Genomic DNA, 12,945 nt, shown 5'->3' with positions numbered 1-12,945 from the left:
GATCGCTTTGGTTCTGATCACATGGCCTCCATTTTGCAATGGTCACGGTGCTTCTAAAAGGTAACCTCACATCAGATACTCGGTTCTCTATCTCTGGGGTTGGTTTTTCTGCCTGGGGCGAGGGCTGATCCACCTGGCCAGGCATGTTCCCCCTTGTTGATTGGCGACGCCCCACCGAGCGTGGGTTGCTCCCAGACTCATCCCGTGCTCCAATTACAGGGTGGGCAGATGAAAGGGCTCCCTGCTCTGTTCTCCAGGAGCCTGTGACATCCCTGCCTCGTCCTCATCCACCCAGAGGGGAGAATTCCTTTGTCAGGTTACAAAATAAAGCACGCTGGAATGGCCGCAGCGACTGAACTAGAGCTTGGGGAGAAGGAACTTGGTGATTCTTTCTCGTGAGTCTCCCGTCTCATTTGTGGGGTCCACCGTATTGTCCGCTCACAGTTGCCGTGTGTCGCACCCGAACTTTTATTTTGGAAAATTTCACATGCGCACGAAGTTGACAGAATAGCACGTCGAACAGCCACTGTCCACCGCCGAGCTGCCACGACATTCTGCCATCTTGCTTCACACACTTCCCACCCTCTGCTTGATGATCGTTTTTTTTCCGTCTTGTTTTTTGAGGCAAAATTCACACACGTCGAAATGCACGAAGCTCAACTGTACAATTGGTTACACACCTTTATCACAATATGGGATGTCTCCATCTTCTCAGAAAATTCTCGGATGGCCTCGCCAGCCAATCCACCCCCTGCTCCAGACAACCGCTGATGTAATTTCTGTTACGATAGATTATTTTTTGCCTAATCTGGAGCTTCAGCTAAATGAGACACAAGACTCATAATCAGTCTCGTGTCTGGGTTTTTGGCTCAGCATGTTTTTGGGATTTGCCTGTGTTGGGTGGGATCGCTAGCTGTCACTTGTTGTCACTGAGCAGTAAGCCCATCGTGTGAATATACAGCTCGTCCATCCACCCGTTGATCATTTTGAGCATTTGGATTGTTTCCAGCTTGGAGATTTCATCAATTAAGGCTGCTGTGAACATTCACGTACAGCGTTTGCCCCGCGCCGTGTCCAACGCTCCGTGTACAGCAAATCCTAGTGGGTGTAAAGTGGTATCTATTTGTGGTTGAATTTGTGTTTTTCTCACAACTGAAGACCTAGACCATTCCCTCACATGTTTATTAGCCATTCATTTCTCTTCCTCGTGAAGTGTCTGATCGAGCCTTTAACCACATTTTGAATTGGGTTGTCTTATTTTGTTGTCGGTTGGCTTATATATTCTGGATACAGACACATTTGGTGAATATGTTATCCCAGTATGTGTTTTGTCTATTCCTCTTCTAAATAGTGTCTCATGAACAGGAGTTTTTAGTTTTGACGAAGCCTTAATTTATCGTTTTGTTTTGTTTTTTTTTTTCAGGTTATTGCTTTCTGTGTCCTAAGAAATCTGTGCTTACTCCTATCTATTGATTTATTTCATCTAGCCCTGGTAACCTTGCTAAACTGTCATTATAAAAATTTTCCTGTAGCTCGGTTCGAGGTGATCTTGTTTCAACAGACTGTCATCTACGAATAACGCCCGTTTTGTCACTTCCTTTCTGCTCGTTACGCCGTTTTCATTCACCCGCCTTGCTGCGCGGGCCTCTAGTTGAGCATTGACTGAAGAGCCAATAGCAGGTACTTCTCTTGCTCCCAGATTTTTGAAGGGGATTTCTCCACGTTCCCCCACACTTCCCCATGTTTGTGGGGTTTTACAGGTGTCCTTTATCAAGTTAAATAAGTACGTTCTCTTTTATCCCTAATTTGATAAGCGTTCATATCATGATAGATGTAGAACGCTCTAGAACACTTTCTCTATATCTAAGAAAGTTTAGCAAGGTCGCTAGATTTTTAAAAATCAATAAATAGGAATAGATGAAGATGATTTTTCTAACTTTACGCCTTCGATCTGTTCATGTGACTTTCAACGATTTTGTGCTTTTTGATATCAGACCCACCTTTTATTCCCAAGGTGCCCCTGGAACTTGGTTCTGACGCATTACGTTTTTAACATTGCACCATTGGGTTTTCTAGTGTTTTCTGTAGGGTTTCGCATCTGCGTCCCTGAATGCAAATGAGCTGGGTGGGACCTTCCCCCGTTGACCTTCCTCATAGATCTCATTATGCAGATTCTGCTCTGCGACGGGGTCCCGTGCTGTTTGCAGCAGACTTTGTCTCAAAATGGAGCTCTCTCTCCTTGGCATTTTGGTAGAACCAGAAGGCGAAGCTTCCTGTGCTGGGGTCAGGGTTGGGGTTGTCTTGGTGGGAAGGTTGGGGGCTGCAAGCTTCTTTCTTTAATGACTGTCTCCCACTCAGGTCCCTTACTCCGTTTTGATAGGTTGGATTTTTCTTGAAATTTGTCAAACAAGGAATAAGGCTGCTCATAAAACCGTCTTCTGTGTTGCGTAACTATCATTTTGTCACATCGCACTCTTAATTCTTGGTGCATTTTAAAAAGCGATCTTGCCAGAGAGTTATCTGTTTTTTATTAGTCCTTTTCAGATACCACCTTTTGGCTTTGTTCATCTTTTTTGGTGTGGTTAGTTTGTTTTCCATTTAATTTTTTTGTTTTTCATTATTTGCTGCCTCGTGATTTGTTTGGCTTAAAAGGTCTACTGTCCTGTTTCTAACTTCTTAAATTAAATGCTTTAGCTCATTAGTTTCGAGCCGTTCTTTTTTTTTTTTTTTTTTTTTTTTGCTGACGTGAGCATTTAAGGCCACATCTCACGAGTTTCCATGTGTGCTCCTTTCATTACTATTCAGTTCCAGAGAATGGAATTTTCACGGTGGCCAGGTTAGTCGGTGTCGTGGTGCCTCCTGTCAGCACAAGGTCTGTCCACCTCAGGGTGGCTCCTGTGACACACAGACACAATCAGCTCAAGGTCAGGATAAAGGGCCAGCACGGGTTCTAATTTAATGTCCTCTGGCTACATACAGGGACGAGGTGGGTGTGCTTGGGGCTGAGTGGTGACCCCGAGTGAGTACCTGGGTCTCCAAGAGGGGAAGTGATCTAGGTCGTGTCCCCAGCCTCTCCTAACCATGCCTCTTTCCCCTGCCACAGGGTGACCTGGCCAAGAAGAAGATCTACCCCACCATCTGGTAAGTGTCCCCTCACTGCCCTTCACCCTCCTCGCCTTCCCTGCCCTCCCGGCTCAGGCCACGTGGCCATGCTCTGCCCTCAGGTGGCTGTTCCGGGATGGCCTTCTGCCCGAAAACACCTTCATCGTGGGCTATGCCCGCTCACGTCTCACGGTGGCCAATATCCGCCAGCAGAGCGAGCCCTTCTTCAAAGTGAGTGGCTTGGGGATCTCTGCGGGGGGCATCCCCCCGGCCCATTCCACTCCCGCCCTCCGTTCCTCCTCCCCCCGGCCCTCCTCCCTTATCCTGGCGAAGTGGCAGGGCCTGTTAGAACAACTTCTTTGCCCTCCTCAAAGCCACCCACACTGTCCTGCCAGACTGGTGCACAAGCTCTGCCCACCTGCGCCCACCGCTTCCGTGATCACGGGAGGAGCACTGGGCGCAGAGTGGGGGCAGGGACCTTTCCAGCCTGAGACCCCCGGTTTCCCAGCTGCCCCTCGCCTGGACTCCCTAGCTCCTCCCTGCTGTGCCCTGGGTCCAGAAGCGGGAAAAGCCTCTCTACCATGGCAGTCCTACAGATCTGTGTTTTCCCAACACACCTGATTTTGGGGGTAATGACTTTGGAGAGAGGCGTTTCTCCCAGGTCGAACTTTCCTGAAGTCTGACTTCTATCTTGGGGCACTAGGTCCCCAGGGGTGACAGGGCCCAGCCTGCGACTGCTGGGTCCCATCTCCTGCAGTGTTCCCGCTGCCCTGGCCTCCCCCTGTGGGTGTGCAGAGCTGACAAGACAGGGGTGAATCCAGTGTCGGGCCAGGACTGCTGATCCCCGAGGGAGCCTCCCTGGCCATGGGGTGAGCGACGGAGGGCTGAGGAGGGTCCGATTCCCCTGTGTCTGTCTTTCTCAGGCCACCCCTGAGGAGAAGCCCAAGCTGGAGCAGTTCTTTGCCCGCAACTCCTACGTGGCTGGCCAGTACGACGACGCAGCCTCCTATCAGCGTCTCAATAGCCACATGAACACCCTCAACCAGGGGTCAAAGGCCAACCGCCTCTTCTACCTGGCCTTGCCCCCCACTGTCTATGAGGCTGTCACCAAGAATATCCGAGAGAACTGCATGAGCCAGACGTAAGGCTTGTCTTTTGCCCCTCCTTCCCGCCTCCTAGGTGTGCCCTGCCTTAACCTGGCCTGCCAAGGCAGCTATCCAGAGCCCCTGGGGCAAACTGGTCTAGGGAGTCTGAAAAAAGATGGATGCTCCTGTTTAATTAGCTCTACAAAGAAGGGAGGCTGTAAGGGAGGCTATCGTATGATAGCTTCTGACAAGCCTTACTGAAAATTCTACCACGCATATTTACATTCCGGATCCTGTAGACCAGGGGTCCCCAACCCCTGGGCCATGGACCGGTACTGGTCCGTGGCCTGTTAGGGACTGGGCCACACAGCAAGAGGTGAGTGGCAGGCCGGTGAGCAAAGCTTCATCTATATTTGCAGCCGCTCCCCAGCGCTAGATTACAGCCTCAGCTCCACCTCAGATCATCAGGCCGGTCTCTGGTGCCAGAAAGGTTGGGGGCCGCTGCTGTAGACTGTCAGGTTCATCTCTCTAGAAATCCAAATGTCCCTGGCAGCAGTTCCCGCTACTACCACAAGATGGCAGTGTGACTCCATGAAACTGCCGGTTGAGTCTCTGGCTTTTTGGCATTTCCCAAAGTGCTCCCCATGACCACGAGGTGGCAGTGTTGCTCCATGAGGATCCTGCTGCCCGCGCTCTGTTGTTTTCCCAAAGCCAGTCATCTGTTTCGTTTTGTCCTGGTTTTGAACGCAGAATGCCACGTTAACTCTTACTGGGGTCTAGCAAACAAAGGGACCTTTTCCCATTTTTAAACACATGAAGATAGCTGTGCCCTTGAGGTACCCTCCCCTTGCTCCCCCACTAGCTCCCAGGGCACGCCTGGTCCCACGCCCTGAGGAGGGGTTATTGGGGGTGACACGGCTCTGGGCTCTTGCAGAGGCTGGAACCGCATCATTGTGGAGAAGCCCTTTGGGAAGGACCTGCAGAGCTCCGACCAGCTGTCCAACCACATCTCCTCCCTGTTCAGCGAGGACCAGATCTACCGCATCGACCACTACCTGGGCAAGGAGATGGTCCAGAACCTCATGGTGCTGAGGTGCGGCCGGCGCCGGGTCTGGGGCAGGCACGGGGGGCCCAGCCTGCCCCGCTGCTGCCCGTTGGATGCGCCACCAGCCTCTGCCCCGCTCCTCTCCCAGGTTTGCCAACAGGATCTTCAGCCCCATCTGGAACCGGGACAACGTTGCCTGCGTCATCCTCACCTTCAAGGAGCCCTTCGGTACTGAGGGCCGTGGGGGCTACTTCGATGAATTTGGGATCATCCGGTGAGAGCCTGTCTCCCCCGCCCAGGAGGCCTGCACGGGCGTGGGGCGCGATCCACCTCCCCGTGGGGTCTCCCGTCCCTGTTGTAGGGGGCTGCTCCTTCCCCCACCCCGAGTTCAAATTCTGCAGCGGGAGTATCTGAGCAGTTGGTGGCGACGGGAGGGTCACCGTCTCTTTCCTTTCCTTGGGGGCACCTGGCAAACACTGAGGACCAGGAAGCAAGTCTTGTAACTTGGTGCTCGAAAATCCCCAGAACCTGGCCACAGAGGAGGGGTCCAAGGCGGGCTCACTCCCAACCTGGAGGCCCCTGACCCGACTTCTACCCGCTTCCCCACCAGGGATGTAATGCAGAACCACCTCCTGCAGATGCTGTGTCTGGTGGCCATGGAGAAGCCCACCTCCACTGACTCGGATGATGTCCGAGATGAGAAGGTGGGTGCGGGCGCACCCTCCTCATGCCCGCTGCCAGCCCCATCGACCAGCCCTGAGCACGGGGTGCCCTGGCCTAAGAGTCGGAAGCGCAACATGTCATGTTGTGGGACTAACAGTGACTGCCGTGTGACCAAGGGCAGACCCATTGTCTCCCTAGGCCTCCACTTCTTCAGAAAAAAGGAGGCGTTCCTGGAGGGCCCATGGGTCGGGAATGGGGCCATGGCCGTGCCCTTGGCTGGGTGGGCAAAGCTGAATGGGTATCTCCTCCTCCAGGAAGCCCACCCTACTGGGCCATGTGGCCCCATGCACAGGCTGTTTCGCCTTGTTACCCAAGGGGCCCCTCGCTCCCCCGCCTCTCTCCCAGGTCAAGGTGTTGAAATGTATCTCAGAGGCAAAGGCGAGCAACGTGGTCCTGGGCCAGTATGTGGGGAACCCCGACGGAGAGGGCGAAGCCACCAAAGGCTACTTGGACGACCCCACAGTGCCCCGTGGGTCCACCACCGCCACCTTTGCAGCCGTGGTCCTCTATGTGGAGAACAAGAGGTGGGACGGTAGGTGACACCTTCGAGCCTGGCAGGCAGGGCTGGCGTGTCCTCATGGAGCTCTTCTCCTGGGGTTCGGTCCACTTGGGGGCAGTGGTCACCGCCACATGGGACACGGGAGGGGAGAGGGCCAGCAGGGTGGGCCACCTCGCTACACACGTGCGTGCGTGTACTCACTGTCACTCATACACACGCACCCTGTCACACTCACACACACACACACACGCAGAGCCATTCTTGAGACCGGCCTTGTCCCCCACCCAGGGGTGCCCTTTATCCTGCGTTGCGGCAAAGCCCTAAATGAGCGCAAGGCCGAGGTGCGCCTGCAGTTCCGAGACGTGGCTGGCGACATCTTCCAACAGCAGTGCAAGCGCAACGAGCTCGTGATCCGCGTGCAGCCCAACGAGGCTGTGTACACCAAGATGATGACCAAGAAGCCCGGCATGTTCTTCAACCCCGAAGAGTCGGAGCTGGACCTGACCTACGGCAACAGATACAAGGTGGGCGCCCGGCCCTGGGCGGGGGACTCTGTGCGCGGGCAGCCTCAGTGACACCCCCTCTCGCAGAATGTGAAGCTCCCTGACGCGTACGAGCGCCTCATCCTGGACGTCTTCTGTGGGAACCAGATGCATTTTGTGCGCAGGTGAGGGTGACCCCGTGCCCGTGTGTGGCAGGGGCCAGGGCTCTGGGCAGTGGCGGCGGCCAGCTCCCTCCCTCCCTCCGTGTCCCCGCACCCTCCAAAGCCACAGTGTGTCCCCTCAGTGACGAGCTCCGGGAGGCCTGGCGGATCTTCACACCGCTGCTGCATGAAATCGAGGGCAAAAAGCTCCAGCCCATCCCCTACGTTTACGGCAGGTGAGGGGGCAGGCGAGGGAGCCTCCGGGGCAGAGGGATGGGAAGGAGGGTGCCGAGACCCAGCCCCCTCACATCTCCCCTCTGCCTGTCATTCTCCCAGCCGAGGCCCGGCGGAGGCAGACGAGCTGATGAAAAGAGTGGGCTTCCAGTACGAGGGCACCTACAAGTGGGTGAACCCCCATAAGCTCTAAGCCCCGGGCGAGCCCACCCCGTCTGTCCGCCCTCCCCACCTTCCCATCACCTGCCCCCACGTCGAGAAAACTTCGGGACCATAGACCTCAGCCTCGCATTCCTGGCCCCGGGCCCAGCAACATTCCTCTACCACTGAGCACTTAACACTCGTGCTGTGACCGTCCCCAGCCACCACTGGCCCTGTCCGAGCCAGCTTCTGTCCACAAGGCTGAGCCCCAATGGAAGGAAAGAGAAGAATGGCCCTTCTGTCTGTCCCAGGGTCCTTGGCCTAGGACAGGAGTTAAGGGCGAGGGGGAGGACCAGGGGTGGGCCTCAGCGGGCCAGTGGCCAACCCACACACCCAGGGGCTGTGGTCAAGCCCCTCAGAACCTGGGGAAAGGGAGCAAACGTGTCCACACCAGCCTCAGCACTACTGTACATTCCTGGTCACCCACTGAAGGGACTTCTGTGCCGCCAGCAATCCCCTATGTATTGGGCCCTCTGAACGTCCCTCCGCCCCGCCAGCTGCCCCCACCAGCCCAACTCTGCACTCCATGGCCCACCCAACCCACAGGTGCCCCCCTCGCTATTAGAAAAGCAGAAGCAGCAGGTGGGACACCCCACCTCAGCTCCCTGCCATTAAATATGTAAACAGATCCACCTGTCCCCTGGTCATTTCCTTCCTGCCACCTGTGACCGTGGAGGAAGGTGCCTGCACCCGAGGCTAGCCCACCTGGTGGAGAGCCTGTGGCCACCTGCCTTTCCGGGGACCCACCCCTCATCCCCTCCCTGTCACCCGCTTCCCTGCACTGGGCCAGGAACCTGGCTGTCCTTCACCCGTGACCACGTGTCGCAGTGCCTTCAGAGTCCTGCTCACCTCTGTGCCCTCATTCTGCCTGACTCCATGGGATACAAGGCGACGTTGCGCTATCTTCACCTTCCACCCGAATACTTCCCTGCGCACGCTGCTCACACAGGCCTCTGCCCCAAACAGTGTCCCCGCCCCAGCCAGGTCATTTCAGGGGATCCCTGAGGGCTGTTCGCACACACTGCCAGTCCATGGAGGCAAGAAGTATTTAGGAAGGAGAGGCAATGGGATTCTGTGATGGCCATTACATGCCACGAGGGAGGAGACAGTCCAGGGAGGCGCCACAGCCCGGCCACTGTGAGGCAGACGACGGCCAGAGTTCTGAGGTCATGGAGTCCCTACTTGTATTCGCCCCCCAGGGCCCCCTTGACAAAGCATCATACGCCGGGGGACTTAACTACAGCAAAATTATCCTCTCCCGGTGCTGGAGAGTGGGCGGGGCCGCGCGCCCTCCGCCGCTCTAGGGGCGGGGCCTTCCTCGTCCCTTCCGCTTCTGGTGGCCGGCGGGCCTTGACTTGTAGACGTCACCCTCCGTCTCTGTCTTCATGTAGCTGTCTCCCTATGTGCCCGCCTCCCTTTTCTTACAAAGATGACAGTTGCTTGGGAGTAGGGGCGGGGCCACCGCACCCCAGCACGGCTGCAACCTGACTTCCCTTGATTACAGATGGGCTATTTCCTAGTCAGGCCACATTTCGAGGTTCCAAGTAGACATGGATTTGGGGAGCTACTGTTCAACATAGTATACTCCCAACAGAGGCAGCACCCCCACCCCACCCCACCCCCCGAGCATGTGTCCCACCCTCTCTTCAGTCCTCTCAGCTGAGTGCCAGGGAGGTGGCAGGAACCAGCACCACGGTCCCCGCACTCAGGGGCCTGGGTTCTTGTGGATGCTGTCAACTAGGAACAAAACGATCAGATGGTGGTATGTTTTATGGAGGGAAGAACCCAGCAAATGGCCAGGGGAGGAAAGCTCTGTCTCTAGGGAGGTAAAAACACGCAGGGCCCTGTTCCAGGGGGGGGAAGGCCCTCACGCTGTTAGCAAGAGCTTGGCCTGTGGTCCCTCTGTCCCCTACCCCTGCTTGGGAAGGCGATTTCTCAGCTTTCTCCTCCAACCATCTTTGACCTGCCGCTGAGGACCAGCTGTTCTTACTCCTGCACGGTCTCCCTGGGCTGGGATGGCAACAGTCGGACACCCGGTGCAGCTTGACAGATGGAGTGCTAGGTGCCAGGTCGGATGGGTGAGCGGAGGCTCCCGCCCAAGTGTCTGCAAAAGCAATACAGAGACAAATGACTCACATTGTGGGCTGGCCTGTTCCCGTCCCACACACTAGGACGGCACGTCAGCACTCCCCACACATGCGACATACAAACTGCATCCCCGGCCACCACGCCTGCACTCCCTGTCTCCTGTAAGCAGGGCAAGTGGCATCTCCAAGCTGTGGGAGGAGGGAGGTCAAGTTCACCTGTACCCGGCTGAATAGGGGAACAAGATTTATGGGACAAAGACAGGTTACAGACCCTTAAGGTGACTTCCTGAGGCTGGAATATGGATTTTGTGGTCTCTCCTGGGCCAGGTCCATGCAGAGCACCTGAGCAGGCTCCGCGTGGACAGGATTGGAGGCCAGGGGCCGGGGTCTTGGTCCTCACTCCCAGAGCCTATGGCCTGGAAAAGGGGAAGTGGGGACAACCTAGGGACTCATAGACTCCCTGTAACCCTTTGGCTCCAGTGTGGCTACAGAGGGTCTTGCCCTTGACTCTGAGGTGCAGCCACATGGCTGTGATGGGGGAAGATGAGGCTTTGCAAAAGGCCTGAGATGACACAAGAGTCATGGACACCCAAGATGGTGACCAAATGGAGGAATGGAGCAGAGTGGGTCCCTAAAGACGTGGCCATGCTTTCCCCCTGTTTACCACCAGAGGGCGCCATCTTGCCTGCTTTAGGGGCAGATACATCTAAATTCCCACCGGCCCTGGCCTGCAGTACTGGAACCTCAAGTCCTCAAAATATGGGCCTGAGGGGGACAGTGAACCCTCGGGGAGAAAACCAAATAAGCAAAGGTGCAGGAGCCCTTCCTGACCCCGTGGGGATCTTCGTGCCCAGAGTACCCCGGATGTTTACAGACTGGGAAACCTAGCAGAGCAGCATGCTGGGGATAGTCCTTCCAGAGCCCCAGGTCTCTTGTGGAACCTGGTGACATGGCATCACTGAGGAGGATGCCCCCAGAAGTGTGGGGGGATACAAGTTGGGGCAGCAGAGGGAGCCCGAAGTGGAGGAGGGACCCAGCTCCTCCCGGGTGCCCAGCACATGATGACTGTATGTGACTGGGGACAGAGGACTGCAGGGACCTCCCGATCTGATCCTTCTCTGAGTGTCTCCACTGTGACAGAGGCATGAAGGCCCTGGTGAGGACATTCAACTGTCACCTGACCTCAGTGCCTGTGAAGGACAAAGAGGTGAAAGCCTTGATGAGGACAATCGACTGTCATCCCAGCTCTAGGAGCCTGCAATGGGGAAGAGGCTTGAGGTCCTAGGTGGGGACATTTGGCTGTTACCTCCAGTCTGGGTACCTACAATGAGGCACAAGCGTGAGGGACCAGATGAAGACAGTCACTTGTCACGTCATCTCGGTGAATAAATTCTGACACAGACCTTAGGGCCTCGCTGAATTGAGACAAGTGTCACCTCAGCTCTGGGGCCCTACAGTAGGGAAACAAGGATGACAGACCTGGTGAGGAGACATCTGTCACCTCATATCTGTGTGTTTATGCTGGGACAGATGCAAAAGGTCCCAAGTGAGGAAAGACACCTGTCACCTCAGCTCTGTCACCCGAGCACCTCAGACATTGGTGCTGAGGTATAAGGGCTTTCCACTGGCACCAAATCTCTACACTAGGATGGAAAAGGAGGGCCATGTGAGGACAGCCAACAGTTCCCTCAGCTTTGGTGCCTACCACTGGGGTAGAGGCAGGGGGGCCACGTTTTGGCAGTTAATTAACATTTACCTTCCGGATGCCTTGACTAGGGTGAGGCTTAAGGACCCAGAACTGGAGAGTCATGAGAGACAGATGAGGGTACTCAACTGTCACTTCAGCTCTGGGTCATTAAGCATAAGCAGAGGCAAGAAGGACTGAGTGGGGGAAATCAACTGTCACTTCAGCTCTGGGTCATTAAGCATAAGCAGAGGCAAGAAGGACTGGGTGGGGGAAATCAACTGTCACCTCAGCTCTGGGTTCCCACACTGTGGCAGAGATGACGCCAGATGAGGGCATTCAGCTGTCACTGAAATCTGATTGCCTAATCTAGGGAAGAGGCAAGAGGTCCCAGCTGAGTACAGTCAGCTGTTACTTCAGCTCTGGGAGCCTACACTGAGGCAGAAGCACACAGGCCCATCTGGTTACCATCAGCTGACAACCCAACGGTCAGTGTCTACTCTGAGAGAAGGGAATGAGGGATTAGTTGATGGCACCTCAGCTATGGGGGCTTCACCGGCACACAGGCAAGAGGGCCCAGAGGAGACCTTCTGTGCTTGCCTGCACTGAGGCAGGAACACGAGGGCCCGTGACATGAGGGTCTAATCCTCTCTACGTTCCCATCAAAAAACAGTTCCAGAGAATATAAGGAACTTGCACAAGGCTGCCCCATGAGGCACAGCACACTCGGAAACTGAATCCCAGGCCTCTGGCCCGTCACTCACGTGATACACCTGGGGATGGTGGCTGTGCCTCTGGACCCTCGAGGGGACTCATTAAACCACCATTTCCAAAATGCCTATTGTGAGTAAGATGTAAACACTGTCCTCTAAGAACTAGCGGTCTGGCAGATGCCCCAGACCTGGCCGGCAGCCCAGGAGTGCAAGTCCCAGGAACTTCCTCTGGTGGGCACCACAAGTGCAAGCATTGCAGGAAAGACCACTCGGGAGGGCATGGTGCCCACGGTTCAGTAGCCACAAATATGTCAGTGCCTGGCAGATCGTCAGCATCATTTCGAATCCCAAATTCCAGGACAAAACCTGAATGCTAACCCCCGACTGCAGCGGCAGGGTCCTGAAACCGATCACCTTGATCTTGTTGAGAATGAGAGTGTTGTGTATGCTAGTGTAGAAGCTACTGGATTCTAACCGCAGGTCTGTCACTGCCTGGCTCAATGAGCTTTCTCTGTCTTTTGAACTCTTTCCTTGGGAAGGTTTCTGTAAATGGGGTCACTGGATCAAAACAGCGGTCCCCAACCTTTTGGAACCAGGGACTGGCGCTCCTATGAGAATCTAATGCCGGGGTGATCTGAGGCGGAGCCGAGGCGGTGATGCTGGCGCTGGGGAGCGGCTGCAGATACAGATGAAGTTTCCCACGCTGGCCCACTGCTCACTTCCTGCTGTGCGGCCCGGTTCCTAACAGGCCATGGATCAGTATCAGTCCGTGACCTCGGGGTTAGGGAACCCTGAGTCAAAGGGCGCAGATGTCTCTGAGGTTCCCACGCCACCCAGCTGCTGCCCTCCAAAAAGACAGTTCCAGTTGACAGCGGTGGCCCCAGCTCTCCCAGTGCAGGTGATCAGGGTGCCGTGGGCGATGTCAGGGT

At 55.6% G+C, this 12,945-nt stretch overlaps 2 protein-coding genes across 5 annotated transcripts in view; both read left to right on the top strand.

Moving 5' to 3' along the window:
- Positions 1 to 8,160, top strand: part of G6PD (glucose-6-phosphate dehydrogenase) — a 14,395-nt gene extending 6,235 nt beyond the window's left edge. For all 4 annotated transcript variants that reach the window (XM_011375569.2, XM_011375570.2, XM_011375572.2 and 1 more), the window contains exons 3-13: positions 3,104 to 3,141; positions 3,225 to 3,333; positions 4,026 to 4,243; positions 5,122 to 5,280; positions 5,381 to 5,506; positions 5,843 to 5,936; positions 6,301 to 6,487; positions 6,743 to 6,978; positions 7,045 to 7,121; positions 7,241 to 7,333; positions 7,434 to 8,160. In XM_011375569.2, coding sequence (XP_011373871.1) covers positions 3,104 to 3,141; positions 3,225 to 3,333; positions 4,026 to 4,243; positions 5,122 to 5,280; positions 5,381 to 5,506; positions 5,843 to 5,936; positions 6,301 to 6,487; positions 6,743 to 6,978; positions 7,045 to 7,121; positions 7,241 to 7,333; positions 7,434 to 7,524 — 1,428 coding nt within the window. In that variant the 3' untranslated portion in view covers positions 7,525 to 8,160. The remainder of the gene's footprint in view (positions 1 to 3,103; positions 3,142 to 3,224; positions 3,334 to 4,025; positions 4,244 to 5,121; positions 5,281 to 5,380; positions 5,507 to 5,842; positions 5,937 to 6,300; positions 6,488 to 6,742; positions 6,979 to 7,044; positions 7,122 to 7,240; positions 7,334 to 7,433) is intronic.
- Positions 8,161 to 12,767: 4,607 nt separating this feature from the next.
- The window catches only part of UBL4A (ubiquitin like 4A), a 20,015-nt gene continuing 19,837 nt past the window's right edge, over positions 12,768 to 12,945 (top strand). Inside the window, exon 1 of the mRNA XM_023520654.1 lies at positions 12,768 to 12,914. Coding sequence (XP_023376422.1) covers positions 12,768 to 12,914 — 147 coding nt within the window. The remainder of the gene's footprint in view (positions 12,915 to 12,945) is intronic.

The sequence above is a fragment of the Pteropus vampyrus genome, unplaced genomic scaffold (genome assembly GCF_000151845.1).
Source record: "Pteropus vampyrus isolate Shadow unplaced genomic scaffold, Pvam_2.0 Scaffold275, whole genome shotgun sequence".
Taxonomy (NCBI): domain Eukaryota; kingdom Metazoa; phylum Chordata; class Mammalia; order Chiroptera; family Pteropodidae; genus Pteropus; species Pteropus vampyrus.
This window is presented reverse-complemented; position numbering and strand designations above follow the sequence as displayed.